Genomic DNA, 22,603 nt, shown 5'->3' with positions numbered 1-22,603 from the left:
TTGTTTTACTTCTCAAATTTGGAACTTCTGGACCCTAATAACTTGACCCTCTTTGGCTCTGACACCCATAAACCTTAAACATGTCTTCTACCCTCATATATCTGGTCCTGCACTGCCATCTAGTGTGCATTACACCTGCTAGCAGTAATGGTGACCCTTAGAATGTCTTAGTATTATTGTTTGCCAGAGCACTGTAGCCACCACTATTTTAAACACACATACACAAGCATACTACACAACCCTTTAATATGCAGACTGGCTGATGATATCACATTTGTGGCACCTACTTGTCATTATTGATCTAGCATCCAGAATTTGTCTGTCAAAAAATAAATGGGAATGTGGTCTCAGTGTCCATGAGGGAGAGATCCATGTCATATTTTCAGGCTGTCCACATAAGATATATTTACATACCATAGTAGTCATTCACATAGTAAAAATCTGGCCAAGACTTGGCCCTTATGGACCATTGTTTGGCTCGCCTAGCCTAGTTAGTAACTGGGATCAGGGCCTCTGTCTCCAACCCAATATTTCCTATTTAACAAAATGATGTGCTCAGCACAGTTCCCTTGTTTCCTAAATGTGAGAGTGCATAGAAGCAGCCTGAACACCATTACTTATTTCATTCATTTTTTCAGCAAGGAAACTCTAGAAATGATTCATTTTGGAGTTTTACTCTACAGATCTCCTTGTTCACCTACAGTAATAAAATAAATAGTTAATTACTAAACAAAATACTAAAAGACAGAGTGGTTTTGTGTTCACGTCTTTATTATTTTTTTTCTCCTTAAATGTTCAATGCAGATTCAGAAAAAAGAGGACCGATCTGTAACTACGTCGCCTGAAGAAATTCCTGTCTGCATAACAGAGGTGATGCTCACGAATAAAATTGGTCCCAACTTTGAATCTTGACTGTACTGCTGAATATATTATTTTAAAGAATGGACTCTTTAACCATCAACATGTAGAAAATGCAAACTAGGGATTAACTCTTCCGAAGGTAATAGATTTCTCTTAAATTTACCAGACATTAGTCTGGTCAACCTAGATCTCTCAACAGCATACTCTGTAGTGTTGGTACTTTGTTTGCTAGGTCGCCTGTTAGCTTGCCACCTTTTAACAGCCAGCTCTGTCTTGATAGAATGGGGGCTTGATGCCTCCACTACATTTGCAATATATGGGCACTGTGTCTCGCAAAGTAGGGGATGTCTGGTCGCTAAGGGGGTCGTTACGATGCCATCGTATCGGATTTGGGACCGGCTTTCTATGTGGTGGCCTACCCACCATCCAAATTATTATGCAACCGCCACCGTGGCGGTCGCATTACCTATATTTGGTATTGTGGCGGGGATACGGTCAGCAGCCCCCATCGCAATACAAAAAATAGGGTGTAGACCTATCTCTGCACTACGTGGCAGGCACCATGCGGTGCCTGCCAAACGGTGCAGGGATATGTAGGGGGGCACCAGAGAAGCCCCCCAGGGTACATGTCCCTGCCCCAGGGATTGAGGGGGGCCACTTCGAGCCCCCAAATCCGTTTCCGCCAGCCGTTTTGCGGCGGGTTGACAGCTGCAGAACGACCGGAGGAAAGGGATATCATAATCCCTACAGCAGTGCCTGTAGGCACTGCCATAATGCAGGGATTAGCAGTTAGTCCGACGGGCGGTCGGATTTGATCGCCTGTCTGGACCGTGGCGGTTGGTCTTCCCGACTGCCACGCTTCCCAAGCATGTCGGTGGCGGTCCCTCCACCATTGTAATGAGGCCCTAAGTTATTCACTTGAAAACCAGTAGACGAGTTCTAATCTTGGCTTTCTCCTATGCAAACAAACTTGGACTGTCAAGCACTATTTGGTGTTTATTTTTTTATGTGTTTGTGTATCGCATGTGAAGACAGTAAGATTTCAAAGTGCACTTCTGCTTCCCAACATGTACTCCAGCCTATTAGCCAACGGAGTAAGTATTGTTGAAGCGGGGATTTGCACATGTTGTTTTTTCCTTTATTTTATCTCTACGTTGAAATTATTTATTTTGTTTAAAAAAAAATAAAAAAGTAGTAGGTTTGCCCACCTTCCACAGTCCCTCTCAAATGTGCATCATCAGTACATTCCCAGAGCCCCTCTCTTTACACCCCTTCCCTTTTGAAATCTAATGAACCCCAGCAGCTCTAGTAACTCCCAAGGCTGCTGCTAGGTCAGTACAGACAGTCCAGAAACTTTGCAATAGTTCTCCTGCCCTGGTAGGTAGCGCTGCCTCCATCCAATGTCTGTTGCTGCACTGAAGTGGAGTCATATAGAGCTTTGCAAAGGAGCCTTTCAGTCTCACACCAATACGTGTCTTTCAGCCCCATGTCTGTGCTTCCAAACACATGGGCCAAATCTAGGTGAGTCGTTTGAAACCTTTAATTCTAAATGTGTTAAGTATGAGTTGATTGGGAAAAATTTTGTTTCAATTTCTGTACCTTAGCTACAGTGCACTTATTTATTAAAAATATACAAAAGTGAGTTATTTTTCATAGAGAACTTAATATCAGTTGTGCTGTCTTTTGCTGTTTTGAAGCACTGAACATGACAGTCCTAGTGTTAATTTACTGAAACTCCATTCAAGCACCTGTGAATTATGGTAAGCTGATTTGACCTTGCTTAGATTCAAATTTGTGATGTAAAAATCACAGCATTGGCAAGTGTTTAATTCACAGGGAAATTGTGCTACATCTAAAAAGGTAAAACAAAGAAATAAAGATTTTAAAAACTGCATTTCTTCCACTTTTTACTGTGTTCATTGCAGTTTCATTATGGCCATAAATTTAACTATGGCCATATGTTGTCTTGCCTTTGTCGTTACGTCAGCTGGGCATATAATTGCATTCTATCTTTTTTCCTAGTGAATTTGGGCGTCACGTCATTGTCATCTAAAGGGTAGAAAATGTTTGAATTTGAAACTTATTCCTTTAAATGTTTTTCAAATTCAAGTTTCAAACAAATGCACCTCAAGGTAAATGCCTAAAATCGTGTGGATAAAACTGGCAATTAACCATCTTCCATTTCGGTATTTTGCCAGCTTCAAAGCTATCTATCCTTCAGGTGCTGGTTTTACCCTACTGGCATTTAAGACTTTACTGCCCATAAACACTTATTTTCTGCCCTCGTTTCAGTATGACATGGTGTCTTATGGCCAGTAAATTGGGGTAAGCAGCTTAAACTTAACCAATGCTCTCAATGTAGCTCCACCTTGTTGAAAACTGAACACATCTGTTTGTTTAAATGAAGTCTATTTATGACTTTGCCATTCACCTTTTTCTCCCAGTGATAATATATTTTTCAAATGCTCCTAGATCGTATAATAGTGGCTTCTGTTTACACTTCCAGCAATAGGACTCCAGCTGGTGGTGTGTTATTTTAGACGACCTGAATGTAGGCCCTGGTCGCTCTTGTGGGTGGAGCTAATTCGCAACTTTGACATTTGGGGAAATTCTGCTTGATAGATATTGACAGCAACCCAGCTGCAAACAGATGTAAAGAGATGGCACAGCAAAGGTTCGCAGCTAAGTCACAGGTGGCCAGATGTAGGAAGCCAAATGGGGATCTCAAACGCTGAAATTCGCAGAATTTCAGTGTTTGCGATTGCTATCAGGCTGTGAGCAATGTAGGTAAGTTTAAACCTACTCGTAAAATAAGGAATCGCAAAATTGCGATTCCGTATTTTGCGCAAGCATTTAGAGAATCACAATTTGCGATTCCCTAAATGCTACGCTGGTAGGCATCACAAATTGCGATTTTGCCTTAAGGAATCGCAAAATACCACCAACTTCAAGTTGGTGGTAATTTGCGATTTAATTTCAAAAAGCACTTTTTGGCTTTTTAGAAAGTGCCATGTGGCACACATACATGCCCTTAGGGGCATGTATGTATGCCACATGTGCACACATCACATTTCAGGGGTGCAACATGGTGTCCTTTTGGAACCCTTGCACCCTTGAAATTGCGCCTGCAATTTGCGAGTGCCTCTTGGTGACTCGCAAATTGCGGGCGCAAATCCTATTCATTCCTATGGGTCTCTTGGCCCATAGGAATGAATGGGATGGGATTCCTTGATTGCGAATCTCAATTTGCGATTCGCAATTAAGGAATAATAAGGAATCGCAAATATTTTTGCGGCTCCTACCTACATTCAATTTTGCGAGTCCTTAATAGAGATTCAGTAAAAATTGCTATTAAGGACTCGCAAAATTTAGATTACCTACATCTGGCCCAGTATCATTTGTTTCCTCTCACCATGTTAATATGACAGATACATGAACAGGACAGTTTGTTCCAATTGCTATTACTCTCATCTGCAGCTATTGCTGTGCGCGAAAGGCCTAGTGAGCCATGGTCATACACTTTCAAACTGTTGTGATGTGGACATTGATGCATAGCATGCTGCCTTGAATCTTTCTCATTGTGGGAAAGTACCAGTGATTGTGGAATTAAACATAATCCTCCTTTAGGGCCTGGTGTTTGAAGGTGCTGCTTTCTTCTCTTTTGCTAGATCCGCTCCTCACCAGCATAAAGGCGGAGAGTTTTTCTTTAGCCATTCCTAAAGAAAACAGCCTTTCTTAGTAGGCAGCAGCAACCCCCTAAGGAGTTAATCAACCACTAAGACCACAAGTAGACCTACATTTTCCTAGAAAGCAAAGCCAAGGCAACAAAGGAGATAACCAGAAAGAAAATGTCATTTTTCCTCTCTTGTTCGCCATCAAGGGAGATCATGGATTGAAAAACAAATATTCTATAGTTTTCAAAGATTTGAGTGTGCTAATTTCCTCTTCCATTGTGAAACATATATCTGATGCTCTCAACATCACCTGATGGCTGGATTGAATCTGTTGATGTGTTTAGTTTGAAGAAGCTGATTTTCAAAAAATAGTTTTTTCTTATTCTAGAGGGAAGACCAATGCAACTCAGGCAACATGTTCTAATTTTCCAACTTATTATTTCATTAGCTTTAAAGCCTTTTTAATTCACTGCTTCTACATGTGTGATTTGTACCCTGCCTCTTTATTATCCATCCTTCCTCCAATTTCCTCCAATGCATAGCCTTATAGCTCCGGCAAAGGAACTCACATTACACATAAAATGGAAATTGTCATACCTTACCTAAATATCCAAGGACCTAGCTAGATCTAGGAGTGCCTTTTGGATTTAAGATAAGTAATCTTTCTTTAACTGCTATGTGTCTTTTAATTATTATTAAAAAGACTACCAGATACTGATAATCAATCTCTAGTCACTGTCTATGGATTGTGGACAGGGTTACTGTACAATTTGTCCTAGTGTTGGAGGGGTTGACTTTTTTGGGAATGGGTGTGCATTTCACTACGTACAATACCTTGTTTTCAGCTGCCTAATTATATTTTAAAAACCTGTCAGTAACCATATATTTATTTTTGAGGTTTTGTATAATGCTTGCTAGACCCAGATGGGAACTTATCTTTTTATATAGGTGCATGAATTTGTTTCATTACACAATATTTTGCAGAAAAAATAACACAAACCTTAAAGTACCAAATGATGCAAATTAGCTAGAGATCCCTGGAGGGAAAGAATATCTTTGTCATGTAAAGAACCTAAACTTGATAGCATATTTTTGGTCATCCTGTAGGTAGGCGGGGACCATAGTGGAAGTTTTCCATCATAAACAAGGTTTTAAATCATCTGATTAAGCAGTGCTAAGACACCACTCTGAGATGGTGTTCTGGTGCTTGGAGCGATCACTGCATGTTCAGATCACCACAACTATCACTTTAGAGCAAGAGAAGTTTTAAAATGTTTAGAGTTTACAGGGTAATATGAATGAAAATAAAAAAAAATAACTTTCTTTTGGAATAAAAACTGTTTGTTGTTCTGAGAAATGGAGCAAAGTCTCTTGGAGATCTTACTATTTGGTAAAGTGGATGAATTTGGCAGCAGTTTGTTGTTTTTTAATGTGTAGTCCTCTATACTCATAGTTGCGTAAGCTTCCATTCTCAGCTCCTCCTTCTCACTATGATCCTGCTTTTTGAATTCTTTGAAGAGTGAGACATTTTTGGGGAACGTGTCAGAAACCTATGCAGTTTCTTTATTCTGCTTTATGATTGGCGATTAGATTGTACTCTGTAGCTAGAAACTCAATATTTTTTCTTTCTGATTATACAGGTGTTAAGGGCTCAAACACGACTAACTACCTTTTATGGAGCATTTGGTCCGGACAAATTCAGGTTTGTATCTTACTCTCTTGGCATCAAAATGCATATTTTACCGAGGTTTGTAATGTAACTGGTGGATTTCCATCTAGTTTTTCCCCATTTGTGGTTACAATTGGATATCTAATTTTTTGCTGGATCTTCGACAACGTAAAAAGCAAAAAAATGTATTTGTTGGAGCTTTTTGTTTAAGTCTCCAAACCCATGGTGCATCAAACTGGCTTAGGCCAGCGGATGAATTTTTGTTCCTCAAGAAAAGACTTGTGAAATACTCAACATATTGGTTTCAGTTTGTCATGTTAAAATATTTTTAAAGCGCAAATATCGAATTAAATGGAAGATCCAGTTTTTTTCTGGTTCGAAAACCTTCACTGAGTGGTAGTTTGTGGAAAGATGCGTAAAACCCACTCAGGTAAAAAACAACCCTTTATTGTTGGACCACAAACCTCTTTCTCAATAATGTTCTATGGTTTCTTTCCCTACTTCAGTGCTGTATTCGGTTACTCCGGGGTCCCCGATTATCTCTGTTAGATTATGTAATGCCTTGTACAGTGGCATTTCTGATGATCATATTCAGATGTTTGAAGAAGTGTAGAAAGTTTCTGTGTGCCTGGTTTTAATGTCTCCACGTCTTCACTCGTTGATCTGCAATTTCTCCAATTGGTGCTCTTTTTTGGCTCCTGGTGAAGGCTAGTATTCAGCTTAAAGGCCTAGTTAAGTTTTAAATGCCTCAATGACATGGCACTTTTCCCTTTCAGATTATATTATTCCTTTTGTTCCAAAGAGAGATCTATGATCTACTGATATCTACCTGCTTCAAACTCCACTTTCTAAGTGTTAAAAAAGAAGCAAATTCTGAGCCCCAAAATGTGGAATTTAGTACCTGTGCAAAAGGGTTCATAGTTTCTGATTTTAATTTCAATTCTTAAATTGCTGGATTTTCATGGAAATCACCTGTTCTACTGAGAAGCGAGATTTTACTGGGTGGATTGGTAATTCCAGATCCTATTCACCAACAAATTCCCCATTTCTTTCCTCAGTTTCTTCTGGAGTTTACAGCTGTTAAAATGACCGATAGCTCTGGGTGAACAAGGCAGATCATCCGTATTTCCACAGATCTCGTATCTCCAACGGGTCCTGTAACATGACTGATCCATCGGAATTAATGGGCCACCAATCAGAGTCCAGATATTAAAGTTACTCCATTTTAAGGAAGTTTTAGTATTGTATTAAGCCCAACATTGTTAATCCAGTGCCTACTGGCCTACTCCTTTGCGTTTATGACTGTGTGAATTCCTTCACCTATAAATTTGGATCATAAGCCGCTTGTTCATGTACCTATCACAGGGACTTGTCAAACACTGAGTGTTGGGGGTGGAGTACTTTCATTTTCAAGGATTTTTCTTTGTAGGATATTTTAACCCTAGAACTGATAGTACAGTACACCAGAAAGTAAAAGTGGAAATCCAACATCCAAAAAGCATTATGTTACTATTACATTTTAAACTCCGTAATCTCTGGGGAAAACGAGAGGTTATATGTTGAATACCCATTAACACCAGGCCCTTTCGTTTCCGAAACGCTCTTTACTGGAACCTTTTCACCACATACGGATTGTTATTAATTCCGCGACTGCTGTCGTAGTATGCAAACATGGTAGTCTTGCTTTGCCTGCAAGCTGGCTATTATAGTAGATCACCCAACCTCATCGAAATCCCCTATACACGTCATCATAGTAACAGCCCCCAAACCTCGAAGCTCGCTTTAGACTGTTAAAGACTATGGAAGTTGTTGGTGAAAAGAATCTCACCAGGGCTGTCAGACCTGATTCACCAGAACCAATGTGGCTTTGTTCCTTGATGCACCTCGAAAGTGTAAAAGAGGGAATGAATCAAATGGCCAGAAGCTGAAAATACAGCCATTAATTCACAAAGCGAGCACCGTCGGGTGAATTCTCGAGTGATTGTGCGCGACAAGAGTCTCCTGAAATTAGCTGAAAAAGATGTGACTAAACTTCCCCATGTAACATTAGAAGATGAAAGCAAGATACATGGTTTCAATAATCTTAATTTCAATGTATCACAGCCCGAAATATAAGAGGCACCACATGTATTAAATAGGAAGTTTGACAATGTATTGCCATATTTATAGGATCCCTCCAGTTGTAACAAATCTGAATATGCACTACATTTTGTTACCTTCTTCTTAACTATAGAGATTACACTAGTAATACCTGTATGTATCAATAGCTGTTGTCACCATAAGCTGTCCCGCAGGTTTGGCGAGGATGTGGGTGGCACAGCAGCATTGTAATTATTTTAAAAAATATATATATAATTGGTTTGAGTGCCATATCAAACTGTTTGATTATAATTTAAAATAAAAAGAAACTTTAAAAAAGCAAAAGCCGTTCTCGAAGTGTGATGACACTGCTACCCTTTAGAATGATCACAAAAAGAACATGTTCTAAAGAGCCTTTTAACCTATTTGTTTTTGTGGCTATAATTTGTTTGTTGGAAGTCTATAGGTTGCCTGTGTCTTTTTTTTATCAATGAAAAATATTGCTCTCGTATCAGATTTACGTTTTTAATTTTTTAATCAATCAAACTTGGAGAATAATCCTAGAAAATATAGGAGCATATTTCGTCATACCTAAGGTGTTAAGGAACGTGATTATGACATTAGGATGAACTAGCAAATACACTGTTTGCACATCTCTTTACTTTGCCATTTGTCTTTCATTCCTTCCTCTGTTCTATGGATGCACCATAAAAAGAAAAACAACATAATGCACTTATAATTACAAAGGTTCTAAATGTCTGTTTAAAAATATATTCACGTATTTTCTAAAAATAAAATTGGATTTCCTCTAATTTTTTTCCATACCATTTTAGTGGAATTTCCTGGACTGAGTTTTTGAACAATGAAGATGTTTTCAGTGAAATTCTGGTACAACTTGAGAAAGGGAGTCTATCGTGTGCGCAGTATCTCTGGCTTAGGAACGAGGTAAGAGCTTAATATGGGAAATATGCAATTTTCCATTTTGACAGTGTGACGTAAGAGCCTTACGTTTTTGAAGAAAGCCTGCTGTCTGGGGTTTATTATTCTTATTACTGACCTATTTAACATGAACATTATACACATTCTGACAGTGTAGGTGAACATTAGGCTTTTGAAGTACATTAGGAGTTCTGCTATAAGAGCTTATATATATTGTTTGGCTATCAATGCTCTGTGGAAGTATTTTCAAGGCAATTGCTTTACAATTATTCCCAGTAGTGCTGTCTTCCATAGTTTTTATCAGCAGGACTCATCTCGGTTTGAAATAACTCTAGAAGTTTGCAGGTGATTTGAGAAAATGTTTGCATTAAAAACTATTAGAGAACAAGTTGGGATAACAAAGTTTTCTTTTCGACTACCACTCTGAGTTGTATGACAGAGGCACGCATGGCTAAACCACGCATGCCTCTACCACGCCGCCTGAACCACAAATGCATCTTAACCACACTTTCCTTTACCACGCATTTATTTGTAAAGGCATGTTTGGTAAAGGGATATGTGTGGTTAAAATTGCTGCTACCCCTACCCCCTCCTCCCTGCCCTAAAATTCTTTCCTCCTACCTCACCCCCCCGCCCTGAGGCATAAAACCTATCTCGTCCTGCCTTTTAAAACCACCCCTTTCCCCTCCCCCCTGACCTGAGGCCTAAAACCCTGCCCCGTTGAAAACAAATACCTGACCCGCGTTCTGAAACTTACCCCCCCCCCCCCCCCCCACTGCTCTTATAATTACCCCAATCCCCCCGCACTGAGCCCTAAAAAACTGCCCTGACCGACTCGGCCTTAAACCCTAAATTCGACCCCCAACCTTTAAAAAAAAAAAAAAACTACCCAAACCACCTGCCTTAAAACTGACCCCGCACTGCCCTTAAACTTACCCCAACCTCCCCCCAGCCCTAAAACCCTGTGCCCTTTAAAAAAAATGCCCTGACCTCCCCGCTCTGAACCATAAATCTGACCCCAACCCTTAAACTACTACCCCCCCAAAACCAGCCCCACTTACCTGTCCGCGTCAGGAGTTTCCCGTTCCGATGCTTTCTCTTCCTCTCCCTGCCTATTCGGACACTAGACCATGATATTTGCCTTAAACTAGCATATGTGTGGTTCAGCCAAGTGTGGTTGCGTTTGCGTAGGAGCGGCACGCTTGGCTCTACCTGCGTTGTTCCGCCCGTTTCCCACCACTCTAATTTTATTCCCTCTGGTGTATGAAGTCTCCCATAATCCCCCACTCCTTGTTGTTCTGTATACCTTCCCATCCTACACTTCTTTTGCATGGTGCACTGGTTTTAAATGTTCCCTCAGCTGTGCAGAAAGATATATCATTTTACTTCTCCATGTTTTTACTTAAGGCTATAAACAATGTTGAATTATTATTTTGATTGCAATTATTTGTTAGAGACTAAGGGACTATTTGAAATCTTGTTGTTTTTGTTGCTGGGCCCTACATCCTATTTATATTTTATATGATCCTCAATAGAGAATTTTTATCTAAAATATAGTGTGATCCACAATGCAGAACACTTAAATTGGCTATGATTAATCGTGGTGAGCCAGCTTATTGTTCTGATGGCTGGTGCAATGCTGTGTTTTAAACTGAGAAACGGGGAGATTTGTGTTCTGCAGGCAGTGTAGCTATTTTGGTCAGGGACTTAGAGTGAGTTAGATGTTGCTCAGATAGCCATTCCTTTTTTTTTTATGTTCTTTTTATTAAACAACGAAAACCAATGCTTCAGGAAAAGAAAAAAAAGAAACATTGCAGTATTCATAGTGAGTTTGGCGTGCATCAATGGAAAATACAGAGTATTAACACAATTCAACCCTCCCATTAGCCCTCCCGCACCATCCGTCTTACCTATATCACAATCAAATAGCCGTATTTTTTAACATACCCACGGCTCATTAGGAAACTGGGGACTGCCCGTTTCTGTAACCCACCCAGGCCCCCCGTATCTTCCATCTCCGTGGACACCCCCTGCTCTGATAGACTACCTGCTTCGCCCGTTGACACCAATCTAAATAGTTTTCCCAGGCTTGTACCGTTGGAACAACACTGGAGCCCCATGCCCGGGCGATATTGCGTTTTGGCACCACCCCCGCCAGGGCGAGCCAAGTCGCGGCCCATTTGGGCCACACTATTCCTCCTGTCACTCCCAGGATGTGCCATCTCACTACAAGTGGGACCTGCTCCCTCACTACCAATGTCATCACTCTGGCCACACCCGCCCAGAAAGCCTGAATCCTGGGCCATGCCCACAATATATGGAATATGGTTCCAGTCTCATCACAGCCCCTAATACACTGTGTCAAGGTACAGTGACCCATGTGGTACTGGACAGTCCTTGAGGCGTAAGACCTGTGTAGTATACGCAGTTGAATTAACCTAAACCTTGCTCGTACCGCTATCTCTCTGGGTCTCTGCAGGGCCTCCCGCCAATCATCTTCCTCGAGGACCCACATCTGATTGCCATGCCGTCCGCAGAGGTCCCAGACAGTCAGGTGTATTGTTAAGCAGTTTTTGTAGGTGAGGGATATTGCCTTGTCAATCATTGGGTCGAGGAGAAGTCTGTCCTCCAGTGGTGTACTTCAGATGGCAGTGGAGTGCGTGTTGGAACTGCATGTATCGGAAGTGTTCGTGGTACCTATTTGGAACTCTGTCTGAAGGCTGTCAAATGTTATTATTTTCCCTTTTAATCCAGACGTCTCCCAGGAGATCGATGCCAATGTTACTCCACCCATGAAAACCTTTCAGTCGCCTCACCTCTCTTAAAAAGTCGCCCTCCCAGAGTGGTGTTTGTTCCGTAAGACTGGCCTCCCATCCGATCATTTTGGTCACCTTCTGCCACGCCGTGATAACTGACTGAGTGTGTCAGGAGTCGGGGTACTCCTCCTCCAGTAAAGATCCTCCAAGTTGCTGCCCACCCCCATAGCAAAGAGGTCAGCCCGGTCTGCAGGCTCCTCAAGTGGTGAGAAGACCCACCTGTTAACATTAACAAGCTGAGCTGCCCAATTATATTTTCGGATGTCCAGCACCGCCAACCCTCCTTCATAGACCCTCTTCTGCAATTTCTTTAAGGCAATCCTGGGACAGCCATCCCCCCACAGCAGTGTCCGCTGTTCAGATTCCACCGCACGGAAGAATGCTTCCGGAATCGGGAATGGGGTATTTTGTATGGCGTAGAGGAGACGCGGGAGGGCCAGCATTTTGAACAAAACCGGCCGTCCCATAAGGGAGTCCGGTAAACGTCGCCAATGGGCCACATCCCCTTTCAACCTATCAAGCTGCGACTGTACATTAAGCTGCATGAACCTTTCCTCCATCTTGGTAATCCAAATGCCCAAGTATTTAAAAGAATCATTATGGACCAGATCTTTACATTCTGACGTTAAGACTGGGGGTTCCCCTATGAGGGTGTACACCAGGGATTTGTCTCAGTTTATGCGGTAACCAGAGTACTGGCTGAAGGACCAGATGATGTGGAGGAGCCTATGAAAGGACTACCTAGGTCTATGGGCGTAGAGCAGGATATCATCCGCATAGAGGGAGATATGTTCTTCCCATTTCCCCCCGCCCCCACGTTCATGCCTCTCACCAGCGGATCTCCTCTTACCCAAGAGGAGAGCGGGCAGCCTTGTCGCGTTCCCCTTTGCAGCCAAAAGATTCTGGACACCGTTCCGTTGACTCTGACACGCGCCAGCGGGGCCGCATAGAGCAGAGCGGAAGCCCGGACCAAATCCAAGCTTGGTGAGTACAGCAAACAAATAGGGCCACTCGATACTATCCAGACCGCTATTCTTAAGGTGGCCAATGAGAGCTCCACTTGGATCTTGTTTGCGACTCTAGAGTGCAAGTACTAGACTCCCTCCTGGGACAGAAAGGTCTTACTCAACACTGTAAAAAACAAACACACAATAAAGGCGCTAATCTTGATGCTATCATATCCAATCACGATGCCATATCCCTCCGCTCCATCCTTCCCATCGACTGGTCTGACCATCAGTTCATTCTTTTTTATCTCAACATCAAACAACCTAAGCTCTCCACCCAAACCTAACTGCTGAAGCACTGCACAAGAAAAATGCACAAAATCCAGCAGTCAGATTTAGAATCCCTAATTAACTCCCTCATTTTTCCCCCACCCGAATTGACCACCACCGATGAGCTCACCTCCCATTGCAACACAAACATGACTGACCTTCTCAGCACCATTGCCCCCTTAGAACTAAAAAAAAAATCAAGAAGTGCCCCCTCCAGGTCATGGTTCAACACAGATGTTAATAACGATATGAGACAACTCATACTAAGAAAATGGAGACATGAACCCACTCTAGCCCATCTCTCTCTCCTCCGAACAGAATGCCTAAAATATAAAAAAAAACATACCTACAGAGAAATGTGCTTTTTCAGATCCCACCTGAACCATACCAGAAACAGTCCCAAAGACCTTTTCAAGATCATCAAAAGCCAAACCTCTTCCATCGACATCCCATAGATTTCTTTATCAAATGCTGTTAAGCGTTTGCTAAATTCTTTTCAGATAAAATTACAAACATTGAACTCTCTAGGCCACTCTCCCCCTCCCACTAAAGACTCCTCCTCTAACAATGGCCCACCCGCTCATCCTCTTACCAACTGTTGATGATCTCTACAGCTACAACCTCACAGGACCACAGAACTCCATCATCAACCATAATCAACCAAAAAACAATGCAACCTGGTCCTAATTTGAAAACATATCAGAAAAGTAAGTCAGTGAAATACTATCATCCATGAAGCCGACTTCCCACCTCTCCGACCCCCTCCTCTCTTGTCAAAAATCTCAGACACATCGTTGCTCATTCCTGGACTAATATCATCAACTCCTCCCTATCCAGTGGCTTCATGCCGGCCTCACTTAAACTTGGCCAAATCACCCCTGTAATCAAGAAGGCAGATGCCGACCCAACGGACCTGGATAATTAGATCTATTGCTAACCTCCCCCTACTTGCTGAAACCATAGAAAAATTTCTCCTCTCTCAATTAAACAATGACATTGAGAAATCCAACCTACACTACGCGTGCATTCCAATCCAGATTTCGGAAATGCTGCAGTACAGAGACTGCAATCCTGAACATCACTGATAACTTACATAAATCCCCCAATGTCTCCTAATCCTCCTGGACCTCTCAGCAGCTTTTGATAATGTGAACCACAAAGTTCTTCTTAACTAACACCCCCTCTCAGCAGGCTGGCATCAGGTGTACTGGCCTACAATGGTTCACATTATTCGGGAATGAAAGATCTAACTTAATCAAACTAAACATGTCCACAGCAACATTAGTCAACCAAAGAGTCCCCCAAGGCTCAATCCTATCCCCTGCCCTCTACAGCCTCTACATAAAACCCCATGCACTGATCTTGAAACAAGCCAGATTGCCTTTTCAGCTTTATGCAGATGACACCCAAATCTATATCAAAATCGCTTCTCTTAAAGACATCCATCACCTCAACAACACTCTCTCCTTGATACACACCTGGCTCAACAACAACCACCTTAAACTGAACCTAAAAAAAAAAAAACTTTTCATCCAGCCTAAATATAATCCCTCGCCCATCCACAGCTGTAAACTTTCATTGTCCAACTCTCAGATCTCTCAGGATTATCGTCGACAAAAGCCTGAATATGAAAGAGCATATCAATGCCTCTACAAAAAGTGCCTTCTACACAATAAAACACATTAAAGAAATCAAAACATTTATCCCCTCTGAAGACTGTAATCCGATCCATTGTCCTCTCCATGCTGGACTACGGCACTGCAACGGTCACTGGCATCCCAAAATTCCACCTTCTGCCAATGAAGTCCACACTCAACGCAGCGGCTAGACTGCTCACTGAGGGGAGACGCTTCGACCACATCACATTTTCTCTCAAACTCAACTGGCTACCAATTAAAGCGAGAAGTATATTGACAACTGCCTGCATAACACACAAAGCCCTCTACTCTGGAAAACCAACCTACTTTGCAAATAAACTCACAAAAGCTGGACAAAAAAGACCCCTGCTTTACCTCCTGCTTGCCTATATTGTATGACTCTCTCCCTTCCACTTCATTATACCTCCTGTGCTTTCTTATTGTATCTATCTCTTTTAAACGACCCCGGTTTACCTCCTGCTTCCTTGTTATGTGTGACGTTTTGCCTCCTGTCTTCTTATTATACCTCCTGTAAACGATGTGTGTATAGAGGGAACCGGATTGACCTCATGATGAAAATACATTAAAATCTTTTCACTGGCACGTTAATGCAAATTGATGTATCCCAAGCGTGGTCTAATTACCACAAACTATGTCCGTCACATGTCGAAATTAAATTCAAGCTGGCACCACTTTATCTTGATTTTTATTGTGGTCAAATTCTAAGTTAACCCTCACATCTTATACTGCAGTGTGTTTTATAGAGAGAGTGGGTAACATCCATTGATTAATGTCCTAAAACCAGTATCCTCTAATCTGGCACAATTGGTAGTTTTCTGCCACCATAATTGTTAACCAAACAAGACAAGATTAATATTCTCCCAGTTTTATTAAAATATGAGGAATGTTGAAGGACAAGCAAAGGAAATGAAGACAACATCTGTGAGAGTTGACATTTGAATTAAATCATTGGGAAATCAATGGAATTACCTGCTTTGGGAAAGAACCATGTGACGTCTGTTAATTGTGTGAAGATCAATCAATTATGGGTTTGTTGAGCGCGACTACTCACCTGTAAGGCTCTCAAGGCGCTATGGGGGGAGAGAGAGGGGCGGCGTAGGGTCCTGTCCATCAAGGAGGAGGTCTATTGAAGAGCCATGTTTTTATGTCCCTCGTGAAGTTGGGTAGTGTTGTTGTCTCTCTGAGGTGGGGGTCGGAGGGCGTTCCAGGCTCTGGCCTCGAGGAAGGAGAAGGAGCAGCCTCCCGATCTGGACTTCCTGGTGCGAGGGACCATGGCGTGGGAGAGCTGGGCAGATGGAAGCGTCCTTTGGGGTGCGTGAAATGTGAGTCGGCTATTCAGGTATGCTGTTCCAGTGTTGTGGAGGGCTTTGTGTGCGTGGGTGAGAATCTTGAAGGTGATTCTTGCCTTGATGGGGAGCCAGTGGAGTGTGCGCAGGTGCTGGGTGATGTGGCAGGTTGAGGAGTAGACTGACGGCGGCGTTCTGGATGTTTTGAAGATGGGTATATTGCCTAATTTATTGCATGTAGCACCAGAATGTGCCCTCTTTTATGACTACATGCTGTAGATCTGCACCTCTAACTCTGCAATCTACAATGCATTATTTTTTTGTACTCTTGATAGCAACATTGGGGAACAGTATTTAAATGCAGTCCTGAAAGAAAAGGGTACAAGACATTTCATACCTGCGTTTTTGTTATTTTTTCTGTTAAATTTTCCCATAGAATGTTGTAGTTTGGAAAGTTTTATTGTAATAACATGAAATGAAGGTATTTAAATTGTATAAATATCAAATAACCACTGTAATGTTTTTATAACTTTGATGTTTTGAATGGATTTGTAATTGAATGAGTCATTTACAGTTACAAAAATATTACTGTGAAAATACTGGTGTCATTCATGATGATAGAATCTTCTCTTCTGGCACAAAAAGGGGTTGGGCAGAGTTTATTGTGTCGAGGGCTTTCAGTCTTAAACCTCAGATTTGATGCCTGTCACTAAGAGATGGAAACTGTAAATTAATTAAAAATAAGCTTATAAATATAGTGGCTGTAATTAAAGAAAATTGTCAAAGCTCAGAATAGCCAGTTGATGATTATAGGTAATTAAACCACCACACCATACCTTTAATAAAAGACTGCTTATGTAGTTTCAACCTTTTTATATGTTGGTGATTCACATATCATTTGTTTGCTACAGTTCTGAGTTTTCAAAATCCTTCTCGCTCTTCTTTAGGCTGAGTTTGAAAGCATGTTTGATGAGAAGATGTTGGCAGATCTACTTGGTGTGATTCCGGCGAATGTGCCTCCAAGAGAACTGGGTCTCTGGTTTAAAAATGTCCTAATTCCCTTTGTAAGGAGAACTGTGCCTAAAGGACAGGTAATTTATGCTTTTACTGTGTTAATGTATTGCAAAACAAAATTGTGTGTTTTCTATGTAGATGATTTTCATTTAATTTGTGCCATTGCATATCAAATCTCACTTGTTTCTCTATATGAAGGAGCTTTTGTTTCCTTCTAAATAGTACAGAGGTATCGCAAGGTAATAGTTGTAGGACTGTTTTTGTTTGCTTTAATCTTTCTCTGCAAATGTCCAGCGTTGTCATTGGCCCAATTTGCCTTGTAGCTCCACCTGCTTAGTGTGTCTTGCGCACCTAGATTTGAGCCTTTGTTACTGTCCCTGCCAGGCTCCTTTGTGTTCTTTTGTGAGACACTGAATTTTAGTTTTTCATATTCTTTTTTCAGACCAAGTCAGTAATTGTCTTTCTTTATTGTGACACATACACCTTTTCCCCTCCAAGGTGTCTAAATAACTGTTTTACTTTTGGGGGTCTGTGCATAGTATTGTTTTTGGCTTAAGTTATTTTTATGCCCAGGGATGCACTGCATAGGGAAACTTAGTCATGTCAGAACAAACAAATTCTAATACCCAGTTGGTGAAGAGGTGACCCTTGCTGAAAAACCCGAAGTCTGACTCCGGCCACAAGTAGGAGCAGAATAACCAATTCCAAGAACTGCTTAGTTACTCTCGCAATCCCTGCCTGCCCAACTGGCACCATGGATCATAGTTCATAAACTATTGTTTGTGCCATCCGTGATATCCTACTTTGAAATCTACATCTACCATTTAAACCCATTGTAAGCTCCAGTCATTTAGCTCTTTGGGGACACAAACCGCTTTCATTATGCTAATATTTGGGTTTCTAAGTGGCCATGGTCTGCTTTTAATGGTGTCTCACATTTGAAGGCATTTTCCTCTTCTAGTTGTGCTTCCATCTAAGCCCACAACCCAGTGCACTACTGGTTCACATTTCCCTGACTCGTTTAAACCCTTTAAGTCCGTCAGAACAACTCCATTACGAAATGGATTGTAAAGGAGATAGTTTGAACTCAAGTCAGTCTCACCCACTTCATCATCACCACCAGTCAACTGTTCTTTGACACTTGTGCTGGCTTGCTTTCCAGGTTTATCAGTAGAAATAATTATTAAACAAACGTTCTTGCTTTGAGGGAGTACAGTTCTACTTTGATGCAATGTAAACTGCTTTCAGGTCGACCTTTTTTCTTAAAGAAAGCATAATTTTGACAGATGTGCCTCTTCAAGATTGCTGAAATATGTTTTGGATATTGAGTATATGCATAATTCTACTTGCATGTTGTAGGAAGCTGGCTCTGTATATACTATAACAAAGTAAGGTATAGTGTGCACAGAATCCAGGGAGTCCCCAGAGGTATAGCAGATGCTAAATTAGGTAAGTACTAACAGCTCTCTTTGTGGTAGTGTGGGCGAGCAGTTGGGCCTATCCAGAGGGAGGGTTCAGCATTTATTTTATTCACTCAATCATGACTAATGGCACACACTCTAAGACAGAATCCAGACCAATTGAGTAAGTATAAAAAAGGTATACTTGTTGTTTTATTTCTAGAACCAAGCAGGACTTGGTGCACATAGGTAAAATATACTTTCAATTGTAAACCTTTACACAGAAATGCAATTGAGGATGGATTTGCAATTGTTACAGGATGGTATGACTTTAAAAAGCAGTTTGAATTACACAGTAATTACTTTTAGAATATTTTTTATTTGCTTTTAGATTACGTTGAATACTGGGGTGTTATGCCTAGATACCATACCTACGGATCTCACAATACAAGGCAAGTAAGGCTTTTCGTGGCTTCAGTTATAGTTACTGTTTTCCCCATACAAAACAGTTCAACACAACATTATAGCCCAAAATCTCATAACATGGGTGCTTTTGGGAAAAAATGGATAGCGGTTTTACAGGTAAATAAACGTCTTACAAGTGGGAGTTTTGGGGTTATGAGCAACGTTCCCCAAGGTCTAGTTAGGCACTCGAGTTGCACCACCAGTGGCACTGGGGCGGCCGGGTGCAGAGTGCAGGGCCCCAATGTTAGCTAATGATGCTAAGGGGGGCTTCAGTTAGGGACTGGTTATGTGTGGGCCACTCGGATGTGGGAGCAAAGCTCCTGGGGTTAAGGTCAGCACTGCAGGGGCCAACGACCAGCACAAGAGCTGCACCACCAGCGGCATTGGGGCAGCCGGGTGCCAAGATGTCAAAGACACTGTGCTTTTCAATAGAGGCCTTCGGTTCGGCAAAGTTGCTGCAGGCTCGGGCAAGGAGACTTTCTGAAGGCGACCACCGGCTGGAGAGGTAAGTTGGGCTCTTGGGGGATATCTGGACACCATCTGTTGGGTCACCAAAGGCCGTGGGGCGTCGGGTGCAGGGGTGTCTTCTGGCATCAGGTTTACTTACTAACTCTGGTTGAAGGGACCTTTCCGACTGAGGCTGCAGGCTTTGTCTTGGAGCTTGAGGGAGGATGGGGATCACCAGATCCCAGGTCAGGATTGCTGCAGAGACCTCCTCGTGGTGTTGGGCCACTCGATCTTGGGCCGTGAAGTGCAGAGTGGTGTAGAATCGCGGAGTTGCCGGGATCCGCATTCCGGTTTTGGAGTCCATGTTGAGCAAATCCGGTGCTCACGGGAGACCGTCTGTAAGGTGAGTGCAGGGCAGGTCCTCTGGCCTCTGGGGGGCTGCTTTGACACGGCTGTTTATTTGCTGTAGGCAGGTCGGAGTTTGGACAGGCCGGTATAGCTGGGGCCAAAGCAGTAGGTGTCTTATTCCTGGGTCAGCACGGCTCTTCAGTAGTTCTTTCTTTGAATCTGAGGAGACAAGGTTCAAGGTTGCCCCTAAATACTAGATTTAGGGGTGGTTAAAGGGTTGTGCAGGTCGGGACCAATGGGCCCTTCCTTGGGGTGGATACACCCTCTATTATTGGTATTGGGTCAGTACGTGCACTGCTGTGATTTAATGTGGGTAAATGGTGTTGTTCCGTGCTCCAGAGTATCACCCTCTGAACAGGGTGTAAACAATATCACTCCACTTGCATCCCCACGTGTATGGGGAATGTCCCCCATGCACAGGGTTGTGCAGGTCGGGACCAATGGGCCCTTCCTTGGGGTGGGTACACCCTCTATTATTGGTATTGGGTCAGAACGTGCACTGCTGTGAATTAATGTGGGTAAATGGTGTTGTTCCGTGCTCCAGAGTATCACCCTCTGAACAGGGTGTAAACAATATCACTCCACTTGCATCCCCACGTGTATGGGGAATGTCCCCCATGCACAGGATTAGTCCTCGTGAAAGGTTTCAACTGTTTGAATAACTGAGTTCCATTACATGGATCCTTTAGTTCAAGTAGTTTTTAATATTGTTGTTCTCATCACAAGCAATATTGTCAAGAAACCTTCAATTCCCAAAATGCATCATTCCTGGTGCTTGGTTTAACATTCTTTCAAGCTTTCACTCCCAATGCATTTCGTCCGATGGCCTTCATCAAGGGGATTGTCTGTAAATGGATAAATAACTCGTATGAATCTATGTTAAACAATTGGAGACCACATTCATTACATAAATGAAACCAACAGTTGATCTTCTAAAGGTAACATTGAAATTCAAAATTTTCGTTCATCCCGTTGGGTTTCAAGGAGCTTAACTGGCTTATCCAATAGTTCTCACGTTTTAAGAGATGATTGTGGTTATCTCTTCTTTCCTGTTTGTTCACAAATTCTAAAACACAACATTTTAATTGACTGATGTTGTGGCCTGCTTCAATAAAATGTTGAGCTACTGTAGATTTTGTTTGTTTGACCCTTATATTGCTTTTATGCTCGTGCCCGGGGGACATTCCCCATACATGTGGGGGATGCTAGTGGAGTTGCACCCTCTATTATGCCACTCTCCAGTAGGAGAGTGGCATGAGCTATTGGCTCAAGAGAAATGTACTCCCTTTGCTCCAAAGGCTAGCTAAACATCTGGAACGGGTGGGTTGAGCCAGGGGTACCTGTTGGAACAGATGAGCGATCTAGGGTGCACTGGGCTGCTTTTCCACCTGTTATTTAATTAAAAACTAGGCTTTACATCCTCTATATGGTGAAGTATTCCTAATCATTTTAATACTGAAACGGACTTAAACATTTAAAGGAGCTTCTTTAAAATGATGGCTAGCACTTCTGGAAAAATAAACAAACTATTAATTTCACATATTTTGGCTGATGTTTGCTGTGATGCTTTATGCAAAGTTAAAACTATTGTATTTTTCTTACAGAGAGTCATGGCGAAATGGTTGGAGCATAGAGCACGAAGCCTCGAATTGACTGATAAGGTGATCACATTTCTTCAAAAAGAGTTTTATGAAAGATTTTAATCTTGCTCATACTTTACTGATAGTTTGATGTTTTATTAGGCAAATTGGCCAGAGAATGGACTTGAGATGGCAGAAGTGTATTTTACATCAAAGAGTCCAAGTGGTCTTGGTTTGGCATCTTCCTGGCTTTGGATCCCTATGGTATGTAGAATATTAATATGCACATCATCAGTGGGTGTGCAATTAACTTTGAAGCTTGCATGTATGCACAGACATCTAGCTAAAATGTAGGCTCTCTGTTTTATATCAAATTCTGTTTATTTAGTGTGATTCACAGATTACAAACAGTACATAAGAACAAGAACCATAATGCGTTCAGACTTTCTTCACAGATGTACAGTCCAGTCTTTAGATAGCTAGAATATAGACACAGTTTCACATTACATTATGAACGACTCCTGTGAGCCGACTCTGAAAGGAGAGCTTTGCACTGTTTCGGAAAATAACTCCATTACCCGCACTGTAGTACAAGCACAAAGCCCCCTTTAAAGGCTTCTGGAATGGTTGAACGCTTTCGTTGGTCAGACAACTAACACCCTAGTGGGTAAATAAAGTAGCATGAGAATAGCAAAAAAAAGAGAAAGAAGGAAAAAAGAATAAAGAGGACCATTAACAACCCTACCCAGGGAGCCTCACTAATAGTGTTCTGATGTGGGGAGGTGGGGGCCGGGCTCGAGCGGAAGGCCCCCCCCCCCCCCAAAACCAGCAGGGGGGGGTCCACAGCTAAGGCAAGGATCCTGGGGGACCCAACTGCGGGAGGAAGGGGATCTTGGTTAAATCAGGAAGAGATGCAACGCCCTTAATCTCGGACTGCAAGCAAATAGGGGGAGACCTTCCGAAAGATAACGAACTAGAGGGCTCCAAATATAGTCGAAGCTCTTGCGGGAATCTTCAGTTATGCCTGACA

General features: G+C 42.1%; 1 protein-coding gene across 2 annotated transcripts in view; it reads left to right on the top strand.

Annotated features, from left to right (window-relative positions):
- KNTC1 (kinetochore associated 1) overlaps nt 1–22,603 on the top strand; it is a 1,031,844-nt gene that overhangs the window by 195,317 nt on the left and 813,924 nt on the right. For both annotated transcript variants that reach the window (XM_085636469.1, XM_085636468.1), the window contains exons 19-24: nt 805–870; nt 6,176–6,237; nt 9,117–9,228; nt 17,207–17,350; nt 21,598–21,654; nt 21,736–21,837. In XM_085636469.1, coding sequence (XP_085492595.1) covers nt 805–870; nt 6,176–6,237; nt 9,117–9,228; nt 17,207–17,350; nt 21,598–21,654; nt 21,736–21,837 — 543 coding nt within the window. The remainder of the gene's footprint in view (nt 1–804; nt 871–6,175; nt 6,238–9,116; nt 9,229–17,206; nt 17,351–21,597; nt 21,655–21,735; nt 21,838–22,603) is intronic.

The sequence above is a fragment of the Triturus cristatus genome, chromosome 11 (assembly GCF_964204655.1).
Source record: "Triturus cristatus chromosome 11, aTriCri1.1, whole genome shotgun sequence".
NCBI lineage: Eukaryota > Metazoa > Chordata > Amphibia > Caudata > Salamandridae > Triturus > Triturus cristatus.
The sequence above is the reverse complement of the archived record's forward strand: the minus strand, read 5'-3'. Positions and strand labels throughout refer to the sequence as shown.